The 27,170-nt window shown below is 45.1% G+C and overlaps 1 protein-coding gene across 4 annotated transcripts in view; it reads left to right on the top strand.

The window, feature by feature from the left end:
* SOGA1 (suppressor of glucose, autophagy associated 1) overlaps positions 1–23,289 on the top strand; it is an 82,707-nt gene extending 59,418 nt beyond the window's left edge. For 2 of the 4 annotated variants that reach the window (XM_033153249.1, XM_033153248.1), the window contains exons 8-15: positions 741–971; positions 2,353–2,460; positions 4,169–4,339; positions 13,317–13,568; positions 15,381–15,452; positions 16,456–16,526; positions 18,328–19,777; positions 21,361–23,289. In XM_033153249.1, the coding sequence (XP_033009140.1) occupies positions 741–971; positions 2,353–2,460; positions 4,169–4,339; positions 13,317–13,568; positions 15,381–15,452; positions 16,456–16,526; positions 18,328–19,777; positions 21,361–21,510 (2,505 nt within the window). In that variant the 3' untranslated portion in view covers positions 21,511–23,289. The remainder of the gene's footprint in view (positions 1–740; positions 972–2,352; positions 2,461–4,168; positions 4,340–13,316; positions 13,569–15,380; positions 15,453–16,455; positions 16,527–18,327; positions 19,778–21,360) is intronic. The other 2 variants (XM_033153252.1, XM_033153250.1) reach the window with 2 other exon arrangements.
* Positions 23,290–27,170: the final 3,881 nt, after the last annotated feature.

Below are 27,170 nucleotides of genomic sequence, written 5' to 3' on the forward strand. Positions count from 1 at the left end.
TGGACTAGATGGACCTTCCACCTGATTCAGCAAGGTTCTTCTTGTTCTCTTGCCTACTTTGTTCTGAGTGATGAATAGCGATCACTAGAATCCTCTAGTCATGTCCGGAACTTAGCTATTCTCCCAGACGCATCAGCCACAGCAACAAGTGCCAGTAAAATATTATGGCAAAAGGCCATTCACGGGAGTTATTAGTCAGGCCTCTGGGTGTATTTTACCTGTCAGTATTGTATTTAGGCAACAGGCATGAATTGCAGCTGCCTGGGAAATACACAAAAGTAACAACCCCAGAATTCTGGGGTTTCTAATTTGCAGAAATTTTGGGAAGCATGTGAAGTGTTAGTGGAAAGCTTACTGAGTTGGAAGTTTGAGATGGGGATGACGATGACTATGTCCTAGCCCAGAAGCCATCTTTGTGGCTTTTCATTGATGTAACCCCTGACATGTGCTCATAAACCAATGATGCTTCTATCCCTTCTCTGTCTGCTACCATCCTGGTCCTTTTCAAAATTCTCACCCCCCCCCCCCAAAAAAACCAACAACTATTCATAGCCCCAAAACTGAGCAGCTGAAGTGAACTTGTGTGGATGTGAAAAATCAATAAAAAATATTTTCTTTTAAAAAGGATGTGAATGTCTGTGTCTCCAGACTTGGAGTTTCTTTGCTCAGCAATCCTTGATTATTTGGATTTCACTCTGTATAACAAACTTGCTTTCCATGTCTTTCCATCCTCTTGTCAGTTGAAGGAAGATCACCAGAAGGCCCTCTTGAGGCGAGAATTTGAGCTGCAGAGCCTGAATCTTCAGAGGAGACTGGAGCAAAAGTTCTGGAGCCAGGAGAAGAACCTTCTGGTGCAGGAATCCCAGCAGTTCAAGCAAAATTTCTTGCTCCTTTTCATGAAGCTCAAGTGGTTTCTGAAGCATTGGAGGCAGGGGAAGATCCTACAAAATGAAGGCAATGACTTCTTGGAGGTATGGCAGGCTTTGAGCATGAGCTTCTCTGCTGAGTAGTCAAAAGTATACTACTGACATTAAAGCAGATAATTCTGACCTTTTGTTTTAATCATGTGTTTTTGCTTCTATTAATTGCTTTGAGTTTGTTTTTCTACACTTCAATAAATTGCATAGATAGCCACAACCCATGTATTTTTGCTGTATCATTTACAAAGAGAAGGGAGAGTGAATGAGACTGCAATAATAGTGTGGATGAACTACATCACAGGTGGCTAATTTGTGTCCCTCCAGATGTTGTGGTATTATAACTCCCAAATTATGTGACTATTGGCTACTGCTGGGGCATATGAGAGGGGGAGTCCAACATCTGGAAGCCACAGGTTAGCCACTCTTAGACTACATATTTTGTCTCCTAGATAGCAATGGGTGGTATTCTGGCTTCTCTCTTTGGGTGCTATCAAAACTTGCCACAAATGAGGCTCATATCAACTCCAATTTATCAGCTACTTCCTGTCTTCCATATGACCTTCTCAAGAACTGCTAACTCCCTTTAGCATGTAAGCTGCTTTCTCAACTGTGAATAAAGTTCAGCTTGGTGAAGGTCGGCTGCTGAAATACAAGGCCGTTTCACACATGAGGCTTAAATGGACTTTGTTTTAGGTTCTTCATGAAAATGTGAGGTTCTTCACAGAAATATGAAGTCTCTACATTGATCTCTGTGTGTGTTCAGTTTCTCCTCTGGTGCATTCTTTGCTGCATGAACTACATTTGTTAGTGACACGGAGAATCGCAAGAGAGGCATAAATGCACTTTTTAGTGTCACAGATTAAATTGCTCTAAGAGAAGTGACTCGCAAGGCATCTTTTCATAAACTTAGTGATTGCAGGCTTGGGAACAGCAGCCTCTAGGCTAGCACGGAATCCAACAGCTGATTCTGCTAGGCACAAATGTACAGAAAGGTACCTGGGACAGAAACACAAGAGAGAATGCTGTTGAAAGTCACTGTGATGATGTGACACAGAAGCATCTCTCAAGGGTGCATATTCCTATCTTGTTACAGTCTAGAGACCAACTAAGTTTGTTCTTGGTATGAGCTTTCGTGTGCATGCACACAAAAGCTCATACCAAGAACAAACTTAGTTGGTCTCTAAGGTGCTACTGGAAGGATTTTTTGATTTTATATTTTGTTTTGACTATGGCAGACCAACACGACTACCTACCTGTAATTGTTGCAGTCTGTATCCTTTATCTCACTGTTAATCATTTTAAACCTGCCACCTCTGTTTAAAGGATCCAGTAGGTCAGGCTACTACTGTTGGGTCCTTTTCTATGCACAAAGCACTAGAATGCAGCCACTGAAGACTTCTACTCACTACTTGCCCTGCCCTGTGCTTTCCAGGTGAACAGCATGAAAGAACTGTACCTGCTGATTGAAGAGGAGGAGCTGAACCCCCAGCAGCAAGCAGATAACAAGATGTGTATCAGAGATACCTGGTCTCAGGACTCGGTGAGATGTGATGAGGTGTCCTGCTGGGGGAATTTTCTTCCTGCTTGGGATGCAGTGAAGAAAGTTCCCCACAAAGAGCACCTGGGCCTGTAACTCTGTGGCAGCTGAAGATCTGTGGCATCTCCCATTAAAAGGATCAGGTAGCAAGTGGTGCAAAAGACCTCTCACTTCCTGAGACCCTGGAATTCTGCCAGTCACAGAAGACAGTTCTGGGATAGGAGGACAAATAGTATGGGCTGAGTCCAACCAAGTTGTGCTGGTGGAACAACTTCTGTATGTGTAACAGAAGTTCCTGTCCCTCTGCTCTTCCCAAGTACCTTTTGCATCCCACCCAGATTTGGAGAACCACCTGTTCAGATCTGAGAGGTGGTGCTTAGGGAGAAGAGAAGGAGGGGAAGTTCTGTCATGCAAATCATTCCGCTCGCACAGTGACTTTGTTGGATGCTCCCCAAAGACCTGCATAGAAGGCAGCTTCCTATGTCTGTTCCTTAGACCCTAAGTAATCCTTTTGTTTTGCATAGAGCACCAAAGAAGGGAGGGGTTTGTGCAACTTTTTTTTTAAACTTTCCAGGATAATTTCCCCTCTCTTGTACACTGCACATTCTCTCCACCCCAGAGGAGGAGGGATGAGGGCATCAAGTGGTGCACTCCCTGACGAAGAGGGGCTCATTCTGTGAAGCTGATTGTAGCAGCAGTGCAATTAATTAATGGGTGAAGGGAAAGAACCCTTAGATGGAAAGCAGTAGTACCCACTGAGAAGCAATGGAGGGGTAAAGCTGGAGCACAAGTTGCTCAGAAGGCATGTCTATCCAGACCGTGCCACACTCTTCAGCCACCATAAATGCTAGGCCTATTCTCAAATGTTCACTGTGTTTTGTTTGTTTGGAGTATTTACTTTTGCCACCCTCCCCCCCAGAAGAATTCCTGCCAATGCCCATGTGTGCAAAAAGTCTTAGATATTCATTAGATCACCTATCCAGGGAAGATGTTCTTCACCAGCATTTTTCTGGCTGCTGATTCAGTAACTACTTTGTTACTCAGGTCAGTTTAACCTGGGCTGCTTATTTCTCCTGCTTTTTAACCAATCCCCACAAGCCACAGAGAAGTACTTTGAGGCTGGGCAGGGCACAGACGTCTGCTTTTGCTCACCCTAAACTGATTATAAGACTAAACTACTTTTCCTATGAACTCCCAATTCTGAGAGAAGTGGCATAGGTTAAATTCAGGTTTTGGTTTGTTTTTTTAATCAGTTAATGAGCTTCCTTATTGCATTTATTACTTTCACTTCATTATCATTTATATCTGACCCTTACCCCAAGGAGCTAAGTGTAGCAGACCCCCTCCCGCCATTTTTTATAGCAATCCTGCCAAATAGGTTGGGCAGAGAGATTGTGATTGGCCCTTCAGAATGTTCAGTGTGAATTTGAACTTGGGTCTCTCCAGTCTTAGTCCAGCACCCTAACTATTACACATGAACACACATGGGCTGTCTTGCAGGGGGTTAGACTAGATGACCCTTGGTGTCCCTTCCAGCTCTACGATTCTATTATTCTCCCTGCCTTTAGTTCAGAGTGCATGCTTCTCCTTCAGACCCCCTCTCTTTTTGTCTACATAAGGATTTTGAAAAGTGATGGCTGTTGTCTAGAACCTGGTGTGTGCATGGCAGTCATACTTAATTATGCATTTATTTATTTATTTGTATTTCTAGCAGGCCAATGAGTATATCAAGACCCTATCAGACATGAAGGTGACCTTGAAGGAGCTGTGCACAGAGTTGCGCGAAGAGAGAAGAGGCATGAACGAGCTGCAGCAACAGTTTGCCAAGGCTAAGGCGACCTGGGAAATGGAGAGAACTGAGCTCAAGTGTCTCATCGCACAGGTCAGACATCAAAGCACCACATTTTTACTCTCTCAAACTGCACAAAGTTTATCTTCATTCTAAACAAGAATCAACTCACATTCTATGTGTTACCTTGCATGCTTCAAATCATGGGCTTCAATTTAAGTTTGGCAGGAGGGGGGCAAGTGCAAACCATAGTTTGCCAATTCGTATGTAACAGGAAGCAATGGCATGTGTGACCAAGAGTGATGGGGGCCATCAAGGGTTCATAAATGGATGAGGAAGCACACAAGACCAATTATGCCATCATTTGGCATTATGTTTAGGTCAGCCTGTTGCATGAGAGGTCTGTCACTGTATTGAGATCTTCAGTCATTTCTGATTATTTTTGGGGCCATCAGGAGTAAAATAAGTGATGCTTTATGGTGAAGTGGAATACCCAAACTCAGGGCATATTTTGATAAAGTGGGAATGGGTCCCCCAGTTTGTGATTTAGAATTGGGCTTGGCTAACAAAAAAAGATCCATTGTTTCGGAGACCCAATTATGAACCACTTTCATACTCCATTGTATTCCCAATGCCACCACTGGGAGGACAGTGTTGTATCTAGGGGGTACGTACATGAGATGGGTCCAGAAATGGATCAGGGTGCTTTGCTGCTTTTGTATTTATATATATATTTTCTTTCTGCAACATCCAGTATATTATGCAAGAAAAGCCTTTTTGCCAGCCAGGACTCACATAATCTGGCACTCTGCCCTGGAGTGTGTTCTTGCAAAGAGGTAATAAAACTCAAGCCTCCTGACTGTAGCTGTGTGGGAGCCTGAGTGACAGTGCTTCTGACCAAGATAGAGCTCCCTTCAGAGGAGGCTGAAAGCCAGCCCACAGGCTTTCCTTCCATGTGGTCTCATTTCTTGGTTGATGCACATAAGGGAGCCTCCAGATATGTACGAAGAAGCAGCTGCAAACCTTGCCTTTGGCATTATGCCTTTACACATACAGCTGACTCATGAGAAGGGTTTCCTTAGCAGATCCTGTGGCTTTCCTAGGCTGCCACCGCACCAAGAAGGGTCTGTCTGCTCACAAGCAGCACCGCAGCATCTGGGCATCCTTTGTACTCCCTCCCTCCCTCCTGTTAACACAATGGTCTGTTCCATACAGCCTAGGGGTTGTCCATAGAGTGTAACCTGTGTTGTCCTCATGTGTGCACATTCCTATAATCACACGGCAGATGTAGCACATGAACAGCACTGAGCTGCTAGCTATTTTTCATGATCTTGGTGGCACTTTTTCAAGTTGTCATGACAACAGATACTGGAAGGTGCATTTGTATCCAGGTATGCGCTGGGTTGCCCATTGCATTCAGCACATAATTGCACCCTTGGGGCAGTTTGGCAACAACATATATGGCAGCTTTGGCTTATGTGAGTGGGCCCCTAGCAATGCCACTATCCCCAGTGTGTTTGTTTTTTAAACCCTGATCTGTTAGGCAGGTTAAGGGTCATATAACTACTTTGGGATTGCCAGCTGTCCACTCTAGTTGTTATAAGAATTATTCTTCAGAAGAAAAGTGTACAAGGGCATTGCTCTAGGGCCCTTAGAACTATTTCTCACTCCCCCTCTTTGCTACCAGAGGTCCAGTGGTCTGTCAGTAGGAAGGAAGGAAGGAGGCAGGAGACTCTCTCCTTCTCTTCTGCACTTTTGCTGCTCTGTTTTTGCTTTCTTGTGTTCTGGTTGTTTCTGAACTCCGTGTCTGTAAGCTGGATAATATTTCCCCTCTGGGATAGGAAAACACCGACACATCAATATTTTGATAGTATGACAGCTACCTCTCCACATCGAAGAACCTTTTTCTTTACTGTGCCTTGGAGTTGATGTCTGGAGATCTGTCACCCTGACATCACAGAGCACATCTTCTGTCTCAAGTGTATTCACATTCATGTAGGTGCATGCCCAGCACTAATGCTTCGAGTTGCTTATTCAGCAGCTTTCTAAATAACATGTGTGTTATTTAGGGGAGCTTGAAGGACGGAAGTGAGAAGACTGTGTCTGCCTTCTGGCTGGTTTTGTGGCTAAAATCAACAGTAACATCATCATTCTTGGAGAAGGGTTGAGTCATCTCCCCTTCCACTTCCGTCACCCAGAAATAACTCAACACAAGCACAAATTCACATCTTGCTGTGCATATAACACTTCCGGTCTTGTACCCATAGATGCAGAACAGTACTGGCAAGGACTCTGTCCTTATAAGAACAGTGCCATTCTGTTCTCTCCTGCTTTAAATCTGGTACCTTTCTAGTAGAATGTGAGAGAAATCCCATGGCTCCTTCTGCAAAGGGGAAAACAAAACCCTTATTTATTTATTTTTAACAGCCTGTTGTTGAGTTTGGCGCTGTGGACCCAGGTGGCACTGTGGGTTAAACCACAGAGTCTAGGGCTTGCTGATCAGAAGGTTGGCGGTTCGAATCCCTGTGACGGGGTGAGCTCCTGTTGCTCGGTCCCAGCTCCTGCCCACCTAGCAGTTCGAAAGCACATCAAAGTGCAAGTAGATAAATAGGGACTGCTCCGGTGGGAAGATAAATGGCGTTTCCGTGCGCTGCTCTGGTTCGCCAGAAGCGGCTTAGTCATGCTGGCCACATGAACCGGAAGCTCTCTGTGGACAAACGCCAGCTCCTTTGGCCTATAGAGCGAGATGAGCGCCGCAACCCCAAAGTTGGGCACGACTGGACCTAATGGTCAGGGATCCCTTTACCCTTACCTAATCTCCTAAAGTCTTCCAGCAAAGCCTAAATGCAACCATTGGGTGTGATCCTCTGGTTCCTTCTGTCCTTTCGTTGCTATCCTGTGCTATTGTTTTTAAAGAGAAAGTTCCAAAATTCTATTGAAAAGCATGTTCAAATGCTTAATTTCTGAACAAGCTCTGACAAGTCTGAGCTAGGCCTAATCTTAAGGAAAAAAGCAACTCGTGTGTCCTGCCTGGAGACTGGACCTGGGAGTTCCAGTGAGCCTTTGTTGCGCCCACCCCAACCCCCGCCTAATTTTGTTGCTCTTAGTAAGCTGGAGCAAGTCTGAATCCTCTTCTGTACAGTAGCTGGCTTTGGAGTGACTCTTCCTTAAAACAGCTCTTCTGTCTTACTGTGGATTCCAAGGGAACTGGAGGATAAAAATAGCCCAAATTTAAGATTACTGCTAACGCAAAATAGTCAGGTAAGAAGTGAAGCATGATGTCAAAAGGATATGATACTCTGTTTTCTGTGAACACAAATTAAGTGGATCGTTCAGGTTAACATAAAATGTGGAAAGGAAATGCTCCAACAGAATATACTACATCTCCCTCCCTGCAACCCTTTGGCATAGTGGTGCTATATGTAAAACAAACAAACAAACAAACAAAAAATTCCTTCCAGTAGCACCTTAGAGACCGGATTTTTTTTATTTTTTAGTTTGTTTTGTCTATGGCAGACCAACACGGCTACCTACATGTAACTGGTGCTATATGGTTATCTTAGTGTGCTGCTTACTTTGAAATGACACATTCTCTGCTTCAAGATGGGGGGGGGGACCATAACCTACAAAACACACTGCCAGTCTTGAAACTGATTCCAGAGGCAGCAGTCTGAACTGTGGCCTGCAGACCACCAGCGGTCTGTGAGTTTCATTTAGGTCTGTGGATTTGCAGTTGAAGACAAGAGACAGCACATCCATTGCATTAAATATTGTTGGCCGGGCTCCTTGGGGAGGAAGGAGGAAGGATGAGATATAAATTGAATAAATAAATGATAATCCATACAGATTTTTAATTGTATATTCATCGCTTCTTTCATTTCTTATATTGTATTTTATTGCATTACAATTTAAATTCAATATATAAAAAGAAGCAACAAAAATACAATTAAATATCATATAGCATTTAGCACTGTGCATCGCAATTGCTATAGAAGGCAGAATAATCATTAAGTGGTCTGCCAAGACCCTCAGCATTTTTCACATGGTTCATGGGGAAGAAAGTGGTGGAACCACTGGGTTAAAAGGATAGGCCTGCTGGGTGTGTTCCTTGTCTTCAAACCAACGATTTCCACTTTTAGTTCCCTTTTGGAATATACTCAAAGCTTGCATCAAGATAATTGATCTCACAAGATTCCTGGTGATGACTCGGCTTACTATTGATGATCTGTCTTCTTAGGTGGGCAAAGGGCCATTCCATTGTCATAGTAATATCTGCTTTGTGGGCTTTCCACTTAAGGAAGGCACATGCTTGGCCCCACCTTGCCTTCCAGTATCAATCGCTCTTGTCTATAAATACTCGTCTTATAGCCAGCCAAGTGATCAGTACCACATGAAGAATTTGGGTGCAGCTCTTAAGCTGTTTCTATTTTAGCCTCCGTTACTAACATCATCAGAATCTTAATGGCAGCAATTGAAGCTGGCTTTATTCATGCATTTTATTGATTCCCCTCCCTCCCTGCTTTGACTGAGATGAAAGGAAAGATATGCAGCGTTATGTGTACCTTACCCAGGGTCTTTGGGGAAATAGGTTTGTTCAGAGGCAATTGATAGAATTTTTGTCCTTGTTCAGGGTTGTAGGGATCAATACTGATTGCTCTGGTCAAGCTGAACTGTGAGAAACTTGTGGTTTGCAGCACTGAGAGAAGTGCAACCTGCTCCTGAGCAGGAGATAATACTATAGGTGTGATTCACCCCTTCCAACAAAGCCTAGCAAGCACATTTGATTTACATTACTAAGGAAGCGTAAGGCTCATGGAATAGCGGTGAACAATCCAAACAAGAGTCAGTTCTATGGGCCTTGATGGGCAGGCCTTGCCAAAATATCACACATGCACACACCTATTCAAATGATAGATTTGTATATTTTCATTGCTAAACTGATTCCATGCCCCCCAACATGGAATGAGATTCAGTTGTTAAACTGAGGCTGAATCCATTCTTATATGTGCACTAGTAACAAAGAACCTTACTCTCTCATCATGACATAGAAGGAGGAGCTGCCATGAGCTGGGATTTCCTTCTCACCAGCATGGCTGACTAATTGAAGGTTTTGATCAGTCTCTGATTGGGAACTTTCTGGGGTACTAGTAGTACTATCATAATTCACCCTCTAATCATAACTAATCATAATTCACCCTCAGTCTGGCTTACAACAGTCTAAAACACAGCATTAAAAATGTACACTTAAAAAAATGCAACCACAAAAAATTGCTCACGAGTTGATGGCTTGCATGAATAAATGTTCACACAGGTCAGAGATAATGCACAGCTTATCTATGTGAAGTACTAGCCGAACAAATACAACAAGTGGAGAACTGGCACAGCTTCCTCAGAGAAGAAAACAGACATAGACGCTTACAGTATTGGAGGAGAGCAGGCAGCGGGCTCCCAGTTTCCCCCAGCCTAACAAATCTGACCCACTTCTTCCACAAGCAGCCTTACATGTAGTGAACGCATGTCAGCTTCTGCTTCTGGGAGATTCCTGCTTTTTAGGTTGCTGGCAATTCACATGCTACACATTGAGTAGTTTGGGAAGGGATTTGGGGGAAGTAATTTTTGCAAGCACATAAAAGTGTTTAGACTGCACCGCCTGAGCCCTCTACTTATGTATTTGGCTTTTCACCCAGATAGGAAAGTTTGTTAATGGACTATAAGTTGGTAAATAAGCTGCAGCTACCAGAAACAAATTCATTGTGCCCAGACAATTGATAAATGTTGTGATAAAACAGATACTGCACCTACTAGAATAGTTTTCTAGGGCATCTCCAAATGGAACTGATGCAGAGCCTTGGGAATGCTATCCCCCTGCAACAGAGCTGTGTGGAACACTTCGTCTTGCACTGGCATTGGACAAGATGCGCTTTCACCAGGAGCTCGGGTTGCACAGTGTGCGCAGCTGACTCCCTATGCTAAGCATGGTATTATCCTAGGGCCCAAGAAATGTAGAAACTGCTGCCTGCATGAGTCCTTAGAACAGAGATGGGGAATGTGTGGCCCTCTAGATGTTGTTGGATTTCAGCTACCACCATCCCTTACCATTGCCCAGGCCGGGACTCACACAACACCAGGAGTGCCACAGGTTTTTCCAGCATAGCTTTAGAAGATAAAGTAGTGCTATAATCAACATATCACTGTGTACGGTCATTCTGCAAATCCAGGAGCATTTATTGTTCCTACTGTGGCTCCTCTGCACCCTTGTTCTGCCATTGAACAGGCAAGTGGGGGGTGGGGTGGGGATAAGGAATAGAGCTGCTGACGCATTAGTCCTTCATTGTCATAATCTCTCCTCTTACTTATACAATGAGGTGGCAGCTCGTGGTTGAGCCCTTGTAAATTGATGCTACTTTCTTTTTATTACGGCCTCATTTCAGCAGCTGCATGAAGACACATTAGGGTTATAATAATGAAGTCTGAAGTAACAACCCACTTGCTGGTACTTTGCTCTGGAGATGCCATTATTAGATCTTTCATGGATTCCCCCAGATGCCCATTATCTGTTTACTCACCCAGAATGGCATCTGCACTGAACTGCTGCTATGCATAAATGCAGCAAACATGTCCAATTATTATCTGATTAGAGTAATCATTTCCTATTCAGCTGTCTGAGCTGTCAGGTGCCTGTGGGCCTGAGAAAGGGGGCTCCTAGAATGAGCTTGCTGTTCTCTGGAAGTGCAGTGCTGTGGCCTTTATTTTGTTGGGGCTTGCATTTAACTTGCACACCTAGTATGTTGTGCTTGCCTCTGATCTCACACAGCTGGCACAATGGGTAGTGTGCAAAGTGTTAACCCCAAGGATTCTTATTGCCCTTAATGCTAATCTCCCAGACAGCAGTTATGTAACCAACTTCCTTGGCATCAGCATGCAGTTAGCTTGTTACTGGACACCCGTAAGCAGTTTTGGCAGAGGCTGCCGACTCACCTTCAGTCCATCATATGCAAGGAAAGACTGTTGGAGAGTCTCTGACTTCTGGGTGACCATATTCTGTTTGTGAGCTGATTACAAGAGCTCACTTGCTGAGCATCAAGATTTGGGGGCCTTGCCTGCCCAGAAGGGAATTGATTGCACTGTTGAGTCAATCATTCCCAAGGCTTTTGTCTCTGTGTCTGCTTTGGAAGTCCCTTGATGCTGGCTCTTCCTTGCTCTAGTTCACGCTTCCTGTTTCAGAAATTGCTGGGCAGCGTGGCTTTTATTGAATATATTTAGATCCACAAACGAAATAGCCTTTTGCTAGCCATGTCCTAATTGATATCAGTATGTTTGATTGGCATGTTTCATCTAAATATTCTAGGATTGCTGTGAGCTATTCTGTTCTGTAAATAATTTCAGATTTCATGTTTTTTCCTCCTTTTTTCCACCTCTGAAAAGCGTATTACCTATGGAGATGTTTACCACTATAGAAATGTTTTACTGCCATTATTAACATACCACACTTCAGAAGCAGCAGTCGCTTTTGCACAATGTTTTAAGTGGAATTGAAGGAGTGTGGTAATCATCCTCATGGTCACTGTTACATATAGATAAATGAGGGAGCTAATTCACAGAGGTTTTCAGTAGGATTTAGCGCTGTAGCTGCTGAGTCCTCCAGAGACCGTAGGTATTTCCAGAGACATCTAGAGTCCTGGAAGTATTATCGGCCTTTGATGTGTCTCCCAAAACATCAAGCAAATAAGAAGCTCTAATAGGATTTAACACTATCCTCTATTTCTTCTGCATCAGCAATAACAATTAATCTATCACATTCGAAAGGGGAATACCATAATTTGCTTTCTGACTGTGGCAGTTTACGGTTAGTATGTTATGGGAACAAACTATTTCTCCAACAGTTCTCCGGCCTCTATCTCCATTGTTATGGGAGCCATTCCTTCATGCTATGGAACCTGTTTATCTCCCTGTTTCCAGACAGCCAGTCGCTTCATCAGCTAATCCAGCTGATCCATATCTTTAGAAAACCTGAGTATTTTTCTCCTTAAAGTAGCTCCTTCCATAAAAAGGGCTGAAGCCCAGTTCATACTCCTGCAAGTGGACTAATGATGTGCAACATCTAAAAAGCTAGCCTTTATAGCCCTCTCATTGGGTCCCAGACGCATGCTTATTAGTATTAATTCCTGCTAGAAATAGGTAATAATTTAAAGCAGCGGTGCTCAAAAATGCAAGAACCACTGCTTGAATGAGAACAATCCCAATTAAAGGCAAGTACAGTGCCCCTTCAGCCTTACCCAGAGTCAGATTGGGACTTGCACTTCACTTGTGCAGTCACTGCAGATGGAGATCATGGGGTTGGCCAGCTGCACAGTCTCTGGCTGCAATTGATAGCTAGCTGTGCAGTTCAGGAAGCTGTCGAAGAAGAAGCTGGAGATCATGGGGCTGTCCAGTCACCCGATTCTGGCTGCACAGAGCTGTCAAACATAGCCATGGATTGCCCCAACTTTTCAGCACCAAGGTTGCCAGCTGCCCTGATCTCCTTCCCTCCACTGCCTGTTTCTTCACCACCATACTTCCCTAAAACAAAGATACAGTTCCCAGAGTTCCCTGTGAAGAGGGACAGCTTGCTAATTCACACTGAGAACTGTAGCTCTGTGAGGGGAATAGGGGTCTCCTAACAACTCCCAGCACCTCTAACAAACTACAGTTCCCAGAATTGTTTGTGGGAAGCCATGTCTGTTTAAAGTGGCATCATAGTGCTTTATATGTATGGTGTGAATGTGGCCCAAGTCTGATTTTTGCCAAATGGAAAAAGGGGAACATAACCAAGTTTTTAGTTACTTTGACATGTACCTTGTTCTGACAGTGTTAAATATTGGCTGCTTTGGAGAAAGGATATGAAGTGCTCCATCTCCCTCCAATTCCTAACCAGTAATTCTACCATGAATATATTCCATTGTACCTGTCCACCTTTCCAGCACAGCAAGCCAAACAGTCTCCCATAACCAATCTTAGACAAAGGCAAGGAAGCTGCGGCCTTTGATTTAATTGGGTTCCCTGACACAGCCACTCCCTTTGTCCCGCACAGCTGGAGTCCAAGCCTGGGAAAGGCTTGACAGAGCGAGCGCTCTCTGACTGGAAGACAGCTCTGAAGAGGGAGCGGGAGGAGCACCAGCACCTCCTGGCTGAGTCGTACAGCGCCGTCATGGACCTGACCAAGCAGCTGCAGATCAGCGAGAAGAACTGGGACCAGGAGAAGCTGGAGCTCCTGGACCGATTCAAAGACGAACAGCAGCAGGCAGAGCAGCAAGTGAAGGAGCTGCAGAACAAAATAAATCAGGTGAGAACGGAATACATTGTGTGGGTGCAACTCGCTCTCCAGAGTATCAGCGAGTATTTCAGCAAGTGTGAATAGAATGTGCATTACCCTTAGCAGAATCAATATAGGCTGGCAGCAATGGATGTCCCTGCATGAGCATAAGTGTGGGTATAGAGGCAGAGTGTTGTGGTTGAGTCCAGTCCTGGATTTAAATCCCTGCCCAGCCACGGAACTCCCTGGGTGACTTCTAGCCAATCACTATCACTAGCCTACTTCTCAAGGTGGTTGGGAGAAGGACAACTCTGTATGCCTTCTGAGCCTTATGGAGGAAGGACCAGGTAAAAGCATAATAATAATAATAATATGAATCAGGATAATGATGCTGGCCAACAAATGCCTATCTCCTAGGCTTCCTTGTTCCCATTAATACATGCATGTGTTTGCATGCAGCACACATGCTAGTGGGGTACACATTGTTATCAGGAGCGTCCTACTCTCATGTAGGACCCTAGCAGAGACTCATGCCCGGCTGGCATGTTCTCTCCCTCCTGGTCGATCATTCGGGAGCTTCAAAAGCTTTTTTCTGTCCGAACATCACAGCAACTGATACCAAGAAGCATCAGCACACTTAGGGATCCGCAGAGTCTTTGCAGCATGCGTAAACACACCTCATCAACTCAGCATTTTGGCTAATCTACTTTATTTACATATAAACACACACGGAGCACTACAACATGGCTCCCTCTCTCTAGCATCAGACAGCAAAGAGAAAGAACAAAGGACAATAGTCCCTTTTCACGGAACACAGTAACACAAACATCCTGTCTCCATCACTTCCCACTCTGTGGAATGAAAACATACACCGTCATGTGATAGACAACAATCCCATGACTGCAGACACGGGGAATGAATCTCCAACACACATAACCCCCTCATGTGCAGAGATGCCAACATGATTTTCTGGTTCCAGTATCCAACAAAGTTCTACTGGGTGATGCTGAGTAGGACTAACATTTGATACAACCTTATATAAGAAGATAAATTTGCATATAATCTGACTGCACTTGGCATTATTTGCAATTTGATCTCCTCTTTTGCAGATGGGTACAGGGCCCAAAGATAAATCAGGATCCACACACAGTTAATAAGCTTACTGACAGCCAGAGTGTCAACATATTAAGCTTTCCTCAAAATTTCCAGACTAGAAGAGGCTTGACCTGTTGCATTTCTGCCTGCCTCACAGCTGTTAAAGACACAAAAGCCCCGCCTTCCCTCCACCACCACACATCCCACCCCAAACAATGCAGAGAAATTAAGGTTCATGAATTGTGAACCAGCTATGTTACTGTAGATGCATGTGTGTTTTGGACATCAGTAGGCTACAAATGAGGCACCTAAATAAAACTGAGACCCTCTATCATCTCCCCTGTAGATTTTGCGTGATCTGCAATGGTGGAATAGATCCGTCTGTCCCCCAGTGGCACACTGGACACATTCCTTTGCCAGCAGTTAATGTTTCATTGACTCATCCCCAGCCTGACCCTCTGTCAAAATGGATCCTAAGCAACACATCTGCCCCTAAGCTGCAGTTTCTCTATTAGCGATTGATTTTTTGAAACTATGTCTCTGCCAGAAATATGTGGGTGCTGCAAGGAACACCCAATATCCCCCGAGTACTCTGATGCCAGTGGGATGTCCCTGCAGGGGCTGAACCTTGCAGTGCACTCATTAGAAACTGAACAAAAAAAAGGGTTATTGTCCACAGCAATGCCACTTAGAGGACAAATCGGCTCTTATGTGCAGGCCCAGCACTAGAATTGCTTTGTCTTTCAGCTGCAGAAGGGAGCTGACCTCTGGGCTTTGAAAAACTCTGAAATGGAGAAGCATGGCAGTAGCTGGAAAGAGGTAAGCTGGGCAGGAATGGCTTTGTCCTAACCTGTAAAATTCAGGCAGAGATGACGTGCGTCGGGTGTGAACTAAAACCTTGCCCCAGAAGGGTGGATGGAAGCTGTAGAATTATGCTGGGGACAAATTATAAGGGAGTGATCACACACAATACTCGTGAGCATTCCAGATGCCTATGGTTGGCTGCTTTGGACACAGGATTAGCTAGACCTCCTCCTAGTTCAGCAAGACATTCACTAAATAGGTTAAATGTCTCTTACTACTTATGGTGAGGATATTAGGAATGTGTTTCCTGAGAGGGGCTGTGTGACAGACAGAAATTCAACAGGGTCAGCTATTTCCATCTCTGCACCTTTGCGCTGAGGAATGCTGCATCTGATGAATTTTCCTTGCATGCATTAAAATATCCTAGCCTTGGTCATGATTGCTATTTTTGATCTCTTAATAGGACTTCAGATTTCAGCTGACTTTGAAGTGCATTTTTATGAAAACTGTAACACCTAAAGCAGGGGTCAGCAAACTTTTTCAGCAGGGTGCCAGTCCAGTGTCCCTCAGACCTTGTGGGGGACTGGACTATACTTTGAAAAATAAATTAAAAATGAATGTGCCCCACAAATAACCCACAAATATGCCCCACAAATAACCCAGAGATGCATTTTAAATAAAAGGACACATTCTACTCATGTAAAAACATGCTGATTCCCAGACCGTCCTCGGGCCACATTTAGAAGGCAGTTGGGCTGGATTCGGCCCCCGGGCCTTAGTTTGCCTACCCATGACCTAGAGCAATGAGTATTTTGACTGAGCTCTTGACATCGCACTGAATTCTGAGATTTAGGGGAAATCCCCACAGAACACTTTTTTGCTGCTTAAGTGCAAAGTGAAGCCTTACATTCCTCTGGGAAGCTGACCCTTCTGCCCTCTTTAGCTAAGCTTCTCTAGGCCTGCCATGATGTTGCAAGGCACCACTGATGATAAAAGGCCTCTCTAATGTTCCTTTCAGACTCTCAATGAGAAAATCACCGACAAAGAAACTGTTTCCGAAACAGACATGAAAGGAAGCAACTTAAAAAGGTGAGATGTGTGCAGCTTCTAAGTTTTGCTTCTTCCTTCAACTCTTCACCATCTGGAAAATAGTCAGCAGACCCCTCTAGCCATACTCAAACTCGATGACTGGCGAGAAAAGCACATGTTTTCCTTCTCTGTGCAAAACTGGTAGCTGGCAATACCTGATGCCACAATGGGGCAGAAAATATAGACTGCTTGGTTGTTTGCATCCAGCCTCCATTCCTCTGCCTGTATAATTTACCAGCCTCCATTCCTCTGCCTTCAGCAAGTGTAAATACACAAAATGCATATTACCATGGAACTATCTGACCCTCATTGCATCTTTCAGGTACAGAAGTAAATGGTATGCATGCTCATATTTCTTACCATGCTTTTATTCTACTCCCTTGCTGAAAACACAAAATATGTTACCTTGATAGTGGTATTGCCTTTTAATCACTGTATGCTATTATTTCCCCCCCCCCCACCTGTCTTCCTTGTGTTCCCTGTAGGTGATTATTTAGGACAGGGATAGGGATTTTGTGGCCACCCAGATGTTGTTAGGCTCCCAATGCCCATCAGCCCCAGTCAGCAAGGTTACTGGTCAGGGACAGTGTTAGAAACTGAGATATGAAAGCTATGAGCTAAATGGCACCTTAAACCTAGGTTATAGGCGCCACAATGGAGTGTCTAAGTGTGCTTTTTTATAACAAGAATACAAAGCTGAAAATGAATGAACTGCAACTAAAATCTTATGTTCATTTTTCACATGGTCTAGGCCTCATTTGAAGACTGCAAAAAAAGCCATACTTCCCCTGCCTGCCCCCCTGATATTCTTATGAGGGTCCCTTCTCCAGTCTTCAGAGAGTGGCTGCAAGTGGGGAGGCAGAAAAAGGTCCTCCTTTCCTACCACTCTGCAGTTTTAATTTGAAATCTCAAGCGCAGCATTGCACCCAGAGCTCAAAAACTGCTCACACTATATGAAATTCCCTGTCACAAAATGCGCCTAGGACAATGGAAGTCTCGAACGCTGGTCAGGGATGAAGGGCACTGTAGCCCAACGATATTTGGAGAGCCACAGGTTCCGCACTCCTGATTTAGAAAAAAATATGTAAAATGCAGGCAATAATTCCTAGTGAGTCTGAGCAAAATAGTACCCCATAGATTCTTTTAGGAGATTCTTAGTGCAAATTTAGTTGTTTCCCTTTTCACTAAAGCTCTGTACAAAGAATCACACCCCATGTAAGTGTGTGTGTGTGTGTGTGTGAGAGAGAGAGAGAGAGAGAGAGAGAGAGAGAGAGAAATAGAGAGAGAGAAACTGGATTAGGTAACATTAATGTGAGTGCAATGAACTCACCACAGTTACTCTCACTTCTGTTTTAGCAATGCACAGCCTTTTCCACACATGTATCAATTATGGAACTGGGGGTCAATTCCCAACATTATTTACCCTACTCATAACTTGGGGGATAATGGAGATAGTGGGGAATGGCAGAAGACATTAGCGTTTGTAATGTCAGAATGTCCAAATGGAAGTTTGGAATGCAAAATTTGAAAGGCAGGTCTGCAGGCATCCATCTGTCTTCTGTCCATTCTGACGTTATTGAAGGCATGCCTTCCATCCTATTTTTCTTGCTTTCTTGGTCATCTTAAGAGATGACTTGGAAAATAATAGGAGAACTGGCCATCATCTGTAGGAACCATGAAGCAGGAAAGTAGATATAGCCTAACCAGGAAAAAGCTTCTACTTAGGAAGGACAGAGCTTGGAGGTAGAAATAAAACACCTTCCCTAATAAATGTGCTTGCTCCCTTCTCTTTTCTATCCAGGACCAAGTCAGTCTCCTCAATGTCTGAATTTGAAAGTTTGCTTGACTGTTCTCCTTATCTTTCTGGCAAAACCAGTCCCGTCATCGCAGACAACGTCCACAGCAAAAAGGGCTCTCCAGCTACACAGGTGTTGCCTGACACTTTGAAGGACCCTGCAGGGTTTGCCCCCAATAACTGTGCCTATCTGAATAGTGAGCAACCCACACCAGAGAGCCTGACCACAAAGAAGCTGGATGTCTCGTCATGCAGCTTCACCCAGACAAGCAGCTTCTCTGTGCAGGATCAGGCCCAGAAACATGTGCAGAGAAGCTACACTGCCCCCGACAAGACTGGGATCCGCATATATTATAGCCCACCGGTGGTACGTAGGTTGGAATCGCCCCTAGTACACAAGAGAGACGGGAAGATAATGGTTGAACCTGGCTTCTTGTTCACCATGGCCAAGCCTAAGGAAGAATCGGACAGCTCTGAAAACATGTACAGCCGGTGGCTGTGCAACTTCTCCAAGCAGCACCGAGAGCTGCTTGACAGCAGTACTGTTAGCGAGAAACCTGTGGCCCCTGTACCCAGATTTCCGCCTTCCCTGCATGACCTTGAGATCTCTGGCAACATGAGCGATGACATGAAGGAGATCACCAACTGTGTCCGGCAAGCTATCCGCTCCAGCTCCCTGGAGAGAAAGGTTAAGAGCACTTCCAGCCAGACAGTGGGATTGGCCAGTGTTGGTACCCAGACTACCCAGTCTGTCAGCATCGGTCTGCAGACAGACATGCCCAGGGGCAGCATACACAGCAGCAAGAGCTGGTCCCCACGAAGCTCCTCCCTTATATCCGTTCGCAGCAAGCAGATCTCAACCTCTCTGGACAAAGTCCACTCCAGGATCGAACGGCCCTGTTGCTCCCCCAAGTATGGCTCTCCGAAACTCCAAAGAAGATCATCTTCTAAGCTGGACAGCTCCAAGGACCGAAGCCTGTGGAACCTCCATCAGACTAAACAGAATGGCTCAGCCTGGGCTCGTTCCACCACCACTAGAGACAGCCCAGTTCTCAGCAACATTAACGATGGCCTGTCCAGCTTGTTCAATGTTGTGGAGCATTCTGGGAGCACAGAGTCCATCTGGAAGCCAGGATGCCAGGAAAGCAAAGCCAAGCCAGAAACTCCTAAGTACGGGATAGTGCAGGAGTTTTTCCGGAATGTGTGTGGCAGAACTCAGAGCCCCACTTTGGCTCCAGAGAAAAAAGACCCGGCAGGAGGAGACAACAGCAGCAAGAAGCCGGAGCATTCCTCCTCAGTTGTGCTCCAGCAGTCTGAAAACGCCCCCAAGGTCCTTGACAAAAAGCCCTTGAAGCAGAGCTGCAGCGAGGAACCAAAGCTGTCCATCCCAAGCCAAGGTGGCAAGGACAGAGCCTTAAAGGAGCCAGACATCATCTCTGCTATTATTGCCAATGAGGTAGTGCTTGCTTGCTTTAAGACAGGGGTGGGAGACTTCAGGCCTGGGGACCAAATGTGGCCTTCCAGGCCTCTCTAACTGGCTCTCAAAACCAGAATATACCCCTTGCTGACCCTTCTTCACACCCCAAGTGCTTCTGCCTGTTAAAATGTATCTGAACTCTGATAACCCCTTTTGGCTGCCTGGATAGAGGATAGTGTGTATGTGTATAGAAACTAGCCTTCTGTACAAAAGTATAATTTACATCAGTTGTTCCAACCAAAAGGTTCCCCACCGCTAACCTGCCCCTACCTCCAGCCCTTCTTTGAGCTGAAATGTAGCATAGCATTATCTCCTATCCACTGCAAACTTCAAGGGCCAGAAGCAAGGATGTCAACAGCTGGCATCGTATATTGCTTTGGCCAACACTAAGCGCTTAAAGAGACATGGGGTCAGGTTTGGCAAGTGGACTCATTGGGACACACCCTGTTCTGAGTGTGAGATCAAGGGTGTTGTTAACTTATCCGCACCTTTTTTACTCTACAGCTTCTTATTTGCAGATCATGAGTAGCTTATAGGATGGAATTCAACAATGTGCTATGTTGAATGTTCTGCCACCGCAAGCATTGCAGCTTGCCAGACGGAACAATCCCTCCTTTCCTCCCTTGTGTGTTGTTCTGGGGGTTCTGACCCCGCCCCCAAATTCTGGGGGCATCATGGGAGGAGGGAGGGAAGCCCAATTGCACAAGCAGAATCCCTTGCTCAGGACTTAACGCTGACAGGACTCTGTAGGTGAATCTCACCCTAGAATTGCTTGTCCTGGTTTCTTGCAGTTTGTTTTTGCATTAATATGTAGGCAGATGATACAAATCTCCTTGACTGAATTGTAATCTAAAAGGGCACAGACATCATGAAATAAAGCAGACTTGGAAATCAAGTTGTACCTAAGCCAGGAACCTTTCTTGCAATGCATTCATATGGCTAAACAGTTCTGCTACAGCAACAAGTTTTAGCTGTGCAATGGAACTTCCCTGCTCTCTTCTCTTCCCATGTGTGCCAAGTTCCAGAGGGTTGGGCTGTGTCAGCCCAGCTTACACAAGGCACAGGTAATCAGAATTGTCTTGCTCCAGAAAAATCCACAAGGGTGGCACCAGGCAAACCTCCCTGTTCCATAACTAGGGTGCCACTACCAAAAAGGCCCTCTTCCTGGTAATTACCTGCCTCACTTCATTCTGAGGGGGAACTCTAAGCAGGTACATGTGGGAGAAGGCGATAACCTGGTCCTAAACTATTTAGTTAAAAACATCACTTTACCTCTTGCTAGGCTTTGAATGGTGCATTTCAGCTATTCGCAGTGCTTCAAATACCATTATCTTCATATCATCCCTGTGAAGTCCTACTGCACTATCACCTCCATATTGCAGATTTGTTGCAGGGGTTGGGTCAGAGCATAATGGTATACCTTAACAAGGCCATGTAGGGAGTTTCTTGCTGGGGCGAGATTTGAACAAGGTTCATGTCCTTTAACTGCCACGCTGCGACAGATCTCAAGTTGCCCATCCTTTTTCACATGCTACCCTTTCCTTCTCTCTCTCTCTTTGCAGGACATGGCCTGTGATTGCAGCTCCCAGTCGCTGACTTCCTGTTTTGCTCGGCCGTCGCGCTCAGCTGTCCGCCACTCCCCTTCCAGGTGCAAGCTGCACCCTTCTGACGGCAGCCGGGTAGAAGAGAAAGCAGGGCCTCTGAGTGAGTGAGAGGGCTGCGCTTGCTGCCGTGCTGATGGAAGAGCAACCTATGCGCTGGAACTGCCAGTCCCTCCGGCACCTCTGGGACTGGCTACTTCTGAGCCAGCCGCAGATGAGGGGCTCTGCTCTTAGATACCCAGGGTGACACCATGCACCTCCTGTCTCACCTTAGCTCAACAGGGATACCGGCAGCACAGAGGCTGTGCTACATGGGCAGGGGACAGAGTGGGAGAGTCTTGCTAGAGGTGTGGTTTCTCGGTCACTGGAAACCTTTCTGTCCCTCCCCCCTCTCAGTGGGAACATGACCTACAAGAGCTGGACGTTGCCAGAGTCTCGTGAAGCAGACTGTGCTGTTTCCATGGCATTGGGTGTGTGTGTGTGAGAAAGAGAGAGAGCGTGTGTGTCGCCAGTTCGAGAAGATGTATCTCTCTCCTTTGTGAAAAAGGCATCACAGTGAGGGATTAGGGAGTGCAGTGTCAACAAAGCTGCTTGGCCCTCCCTGCCTTGGTCTAGGGGTGGGGAAGGAAAACAGCAGTCCTTCAGGAAACTCTAGACAGCTGGTTTCAAAGCCTTAAGAACTCCCCTCAGAACAGCTGTACTATAGGATTTCCCCAGAACGAGGCATTCAATATGGTGTACAGAGAAAGAGGGCGGGGAGGAGGGTGCTAGCAAAATTGCCACCAGGAAATGCCACCATAGCATAAGTGCTCCAGGCTGTTGTGTACAAGTAGAGCCCTGGATTTGCTCTGCAACCATATTTGCATGGATAGTTTCCCCCAGGTGTGCCCAACATACAATACCGGCACTGGGCCATGCACCCAGCCTGCACTGTGGTGCACAGTATGGTCTATTCAGAGTGCTGACACTCTTGATAAAAGAAGAGCACAGTTTTGCACTACTGGTTCTCCTGCACCTGACCTGTGGGAAACAGCCATGCAAGCATGGTCTGTGTTGCCTTCCTGCCCACGTGCATCAAACTTCCCATGATTACTGAAATGCATCAGTAGACCTGGACTTTTTCATCTTCAGGCCTCTGATGCCATCTCCATGGCTCAGAACAATTGTTGCTTTGTATCAGCCTCTGTGCTTGGCTGCTGTGGTGCAGTTGAGTACCAGGAATTCACAGAAAGGGTATGCTGAGTCCTCCATGTCTACAATTCCAGTCTGTTTCCATTTCTCCGTACCCCACACAATGGGTTGCTGTAGCTATTCCTAAGAAGAGTTGCTTCTGTCATTTGTTGTTGCTTGTTTTTCAACTGGAAATCTCAAAACCCTTTGTGATCAACTTGCCTCTGTAAGAATAGTTAGTTTAATGGAGAGGAAATTTCTCGAGTGCAGAGGTGAACAAACACAGAGCCCATAGAATGAAAATACAGATGAGACAGTGAATGGGTAGAAGAGGTACCATCTTTTCAGTGCTGCAGAACATTCCAAGTTCCACAGGAGGCAGGGGGTTGTGTGCCTGCTGCATATCTCAGGGCAGAGCTTCTCCTATGGCACACTCTCCACTGGTTGCTGCCAGTGCTCTACTAAATATTTTGATGGTTGCTAGTTGCTGTGAGTCAACCCTATTCCAGACAAAATGTATTTATGGGGATCCTTCAGCATCCAGTGTAGTGCATTATCTGCTCATACAAACAACTTTCAGGGCTCCAGCAAAGGATCTCTCTTTTCATTGACTCTTCTGCTTTGCTGAGGGATTTGGGGAGTAGGCAAGTTTTGCTGCTCCCCACCTCCAGATTCAGTAGCCCAGATCTGTGTGTATTGCAACTCTTTGTATGTCACACTTCTTCAGGGATGTGATCTGAAAGGTAGGACAATTCTGGGTCACAGTACATACATCACTGAGTAGAACATATGCGAGAGCAAGCTCTGGCTTCCTTGGAAGTACCCTTCCAGAGAAAGCTGGCTCTTCAGGAACTGTACCACTTGAGAATGCAGCTGGGGGATCAGAAGTTAGAGTGGTCGTCCATGTAAAAGAGAAAAAACAACTCAAATCTCTCTGCAGATAGAAAACTTGAATGTCAGGCAGAATAATCAGCTAGAACACACTCTACCTCTGACATGTCTGCTTTCCACAGGCAGGACACTTGATGTGAGCAATTGTGTAAACAAGCCACGTCACCCACTCGTGAAGTGGTATAATCACGTGGAAGGGCTGTGTACTTTGTGGTTTTTAGTTCTTGTTTAAAAATATACATCAGCCTTCAGAGAGGATTCAGAGGGAATATTCTTTAGAGGTGCAGTAGAACCTGACTGATCCATATCAGAAGCTCAGTGGGTCAGTTTTTTGTTATTATTATAAAACAGCAGGTCATCCTTATAGTCTGCAGAGAAGATTATCACAGCCTCTATCAGTGAGGCTTGGAAAGCTGAAATGAACATGAAGCTTCTTAAACCCACAAATCTTTGCAAGCAGGCAACATTTTTTTAAAAAAAATAAGTGTTCTGAAACCTTCATGCATTTTGGCTGACTTTCAATTGATACCTTGCAAGTCATAATTTTTAATTTGTATTTTTAATTTGAGTTTTAGGTTTTTGTCATTTGTGTGATAAAATTCAGAAGTTCAATTCATTATGTAGCTAATTAGTAATGCAGCAATGTAAATGTCTGTGACATATTATTTAAAATAACTTGCAAAACAGGAAAAAATATTGTTTATTTTATTTTTTGTAAACTTTTGACATGTTTACAGCTGAAGAGACCATAGACATGGCTTGGTGTACTTTGTGCTAATATTCCCCCCCCCCTAAATTCTGCACCAAGCTAAGCTGAATTTTGCAGTGAATAAATTCTGCTGACTATATTTGTTTATTTTTGCCTACTATTATTCTGCTTCTCCAAGGCATGGGGAGGGGCAAAGGTCTGGGCAGAACAGGGTGACTTCACCCTGGCACCTGGAGATCCAGCTCAGCCTCTTATCCTCTGCTCCTCAGATTTAACTAAGACCACTCATCCCATTGCTCATATACTTTCATGCACATCTTTACTTTAAGGACTAGAGTGGCCCTCATATGAGCTAGAACTGAGAGGTTTTGCTGTTGCAATCTCTCCCCATCCCCAACGAGGAATATTTCTGATCAATTGGTCTCAAATATTTGCAGCTCATTTATCACTAACACATCCTAGTCTTGGTCCTTCCACTGAATCTTCTTCAGTTGTAAGCTCTATCTTTTCTTTACAAAAACATTAGCTGAAAGAGACAAAGAAGCCATTCATAAAATGCTATTTGAGGAATGAATGATTCCTCTGGGAATCATGTCTGAGTGCCTCTTACTCTACAGAAAACTACTGCTTGCTTTCTCGTCAAGTGATGGGCACCTGATCCTCCTGCAGCCTTCCTTGTCCTGAAGTGCATCTCCATTATGTTTGTTATTAAAGGTTCATGGGTTGGATTCAGCTAGCCCGTTCTGCCACCGGAAGCCAGTGCAAGGACTCCCACTAGAACATTGGGGCTTCTCCCTGCTCTTCTCCCCTGCATGCCTTCCTCCAGATCTATTCTGCAAGGTCAGTGCAGTGTACAGTGGGAAGAAAGCAGAGATCATTCTGTCGGGCAATAAATGCTTGTGCTGATGGAGTGACCTCCATAGTGCTGTATTGAATTCTACCCCATGTTGCAACAGAGATGCTTCAGGGGAACCTGCAACTTCATCCACCTGAGTTCTTTGTGCTTGCTTTCAAAGAAGCGCACATAGGATTGTAGCCAAAGGGAGACATAGCAGTTTTACTCCCCATAGCATTGCTCTCCAAGATGTCTGTGTTTGGCTTGGATTAAAAGCAAGAAAAGCAAAACAACATCAGGGCTACATAACAGAAGCTTTGGTATTCCCTGCAGCCAATTGATCAGTTTAGTATACTTTCCCCCTGTGCTTTGGGCACCTTCAGAATGTATTACCTGGTGAGGTTAAACTAAATCCTGGCGAAGGCTCACTGAAAGTATCTCTCTGCTTCCTGTTTTGATGCAGCAACAGGCTATGTTGAGCACTGGCCAAGGAGCAGAGAAACCAATGTAACTTTTAAATCCTTGATCTCCAAAGGAGTTTCTTTAAATACTGCTGTTCTCTAAATTTGGGAGTAGGAAGCTAGGTGAGGCAGGCAGAAGATGAGCTAAAATAAAAATACCTATTGGATTATGGGCTTGCAGGTGTCAAGCCAGGGGCACTGTCCTTGTATGACAGCCTGTGGATCTGCTCATTGTGTTTCACAGGGATAGTGAGCTCATTCTCAGGGGAGACCATCAGCCCTGACGTCTAATATGGAGCTGGTGAAACATTATTTCAGGTGCCTGGAGGAGGCTGGAAGCAACTCTGCGGAATGCTGTCAGACATTCCCAGCCTAAGAATCTGTATGCTGGTAATTGCCTGGATATACTTGCTTGGCTTAACAGACAGGCTGCTAACACTGCCTTGGCAAAGCAAAGGGGAAAAAAGGGCCAGCATCACATTGCCAGGTATAGGGTTCTCTTGGAGCCAGTTCCTGCATTACTTGAACGGCATTCACTTGCAGAAGTGCAAGGGCCCTCCACATTCACCTTCAGACAAAATTGCAGGGAATCTGAATCCCAAGGCATTATTGCTTCTGTAGGCAAGCACATTTAAAGTGACATAAGGACTGACTCTTGGTAAGCACTGCAAGTCAAAATCAAAATAGCGTGCAGCTAATGAAAGACAATGGGGCAAAATACACAAGGAGCGGAGTTGGGCAGGAACTGCAACAAGCACATTATAGCCCCCCACAACCAATAATGTGGGACTTACATTATTCACTCCCATGGCTGTGGGCTCAGAAGGTTACTTATTCAGCACAGCCTATTTAGCATTGATTCCTGTGAACTGCTGCAGCCTGTTCCTGGGTGGCTGAGCTGCTTCATTTTGGCAGGCCAGCAAGATCCATGCAAATATCACATCTGTGGCCTTCTTCTCTGTCTCCATCCAACTGTGTGAGTGTTTCGGTTACCACTAGCAAACGCAGAGCTTGTAGCAACCAGGCTGCGCCGTCGCCACCAAGCGCCTTACTGTGCCAGGGGAACGGAGATGGTCTGCCTGGCTCTTGCTATCTTCCACATACAGAGCTGGGCAGAGGCTGGGCCTGTTCTCATCAATAGAGTAGAAATGCAAAGCAGACACTGGTGGCTGTCCAGCTTAGGGCTGGGTAGGCTTTTCTGGGGCAGCCCCTTTCTATCCCTTGCATGAGTTTGTAAAACGGGGTGGGCAGGGAGTGGGGGTTAAAACATGCTTGCTAACTCCTGGTGTAAATACTTCCTTTTGAGATGGTTTTTAGCATTTTCATTGGGAACTCCTTTTTTAAAAGAATCTTCTACTTTTTGGATTGTGATTCCCACCCCCACCCCCCATTTTGACAAAAATGCCTTTTAATTATTTGTATATTCTTAAAAGTTTGTCTTACTCTGTACATAACTGTGCTGGATATTTCTTGAGTATTGGAGTTTATGGATCCTGAGACACTTTGTCATTAGCAAGTAGCAGCTCTTGCCCCCAGGCAAGATAAAACTTGCAGCATCCCTTTTGCCAACAATGCTCCAATCAGCAACATGTCTCCATGCCCACAGCAGTTGGGCTTTACCTTGGCAAGGTTGGTGTGGAAGGCTTGTGACTGAGCACATCCTGAGATGTGGACAGAGTGTGCAATCTGATCCACAGCTTTGAAG

Source organism: Lacerta agilis, chromosome 6, assembly GCF_009819535.1.
Source record: "Lacerta agilis isolate rLacAgi1 chromosome 6, rLacAgi1.pri, whole genome shotgun sequence".
In the NCBI taxonomy this organism is placed as follows: Eukaryota; Metazoa; Chordata; class Lepidosauria; order Squamata; family Lacertidae; genus Lacerta; species Lacerta agilis.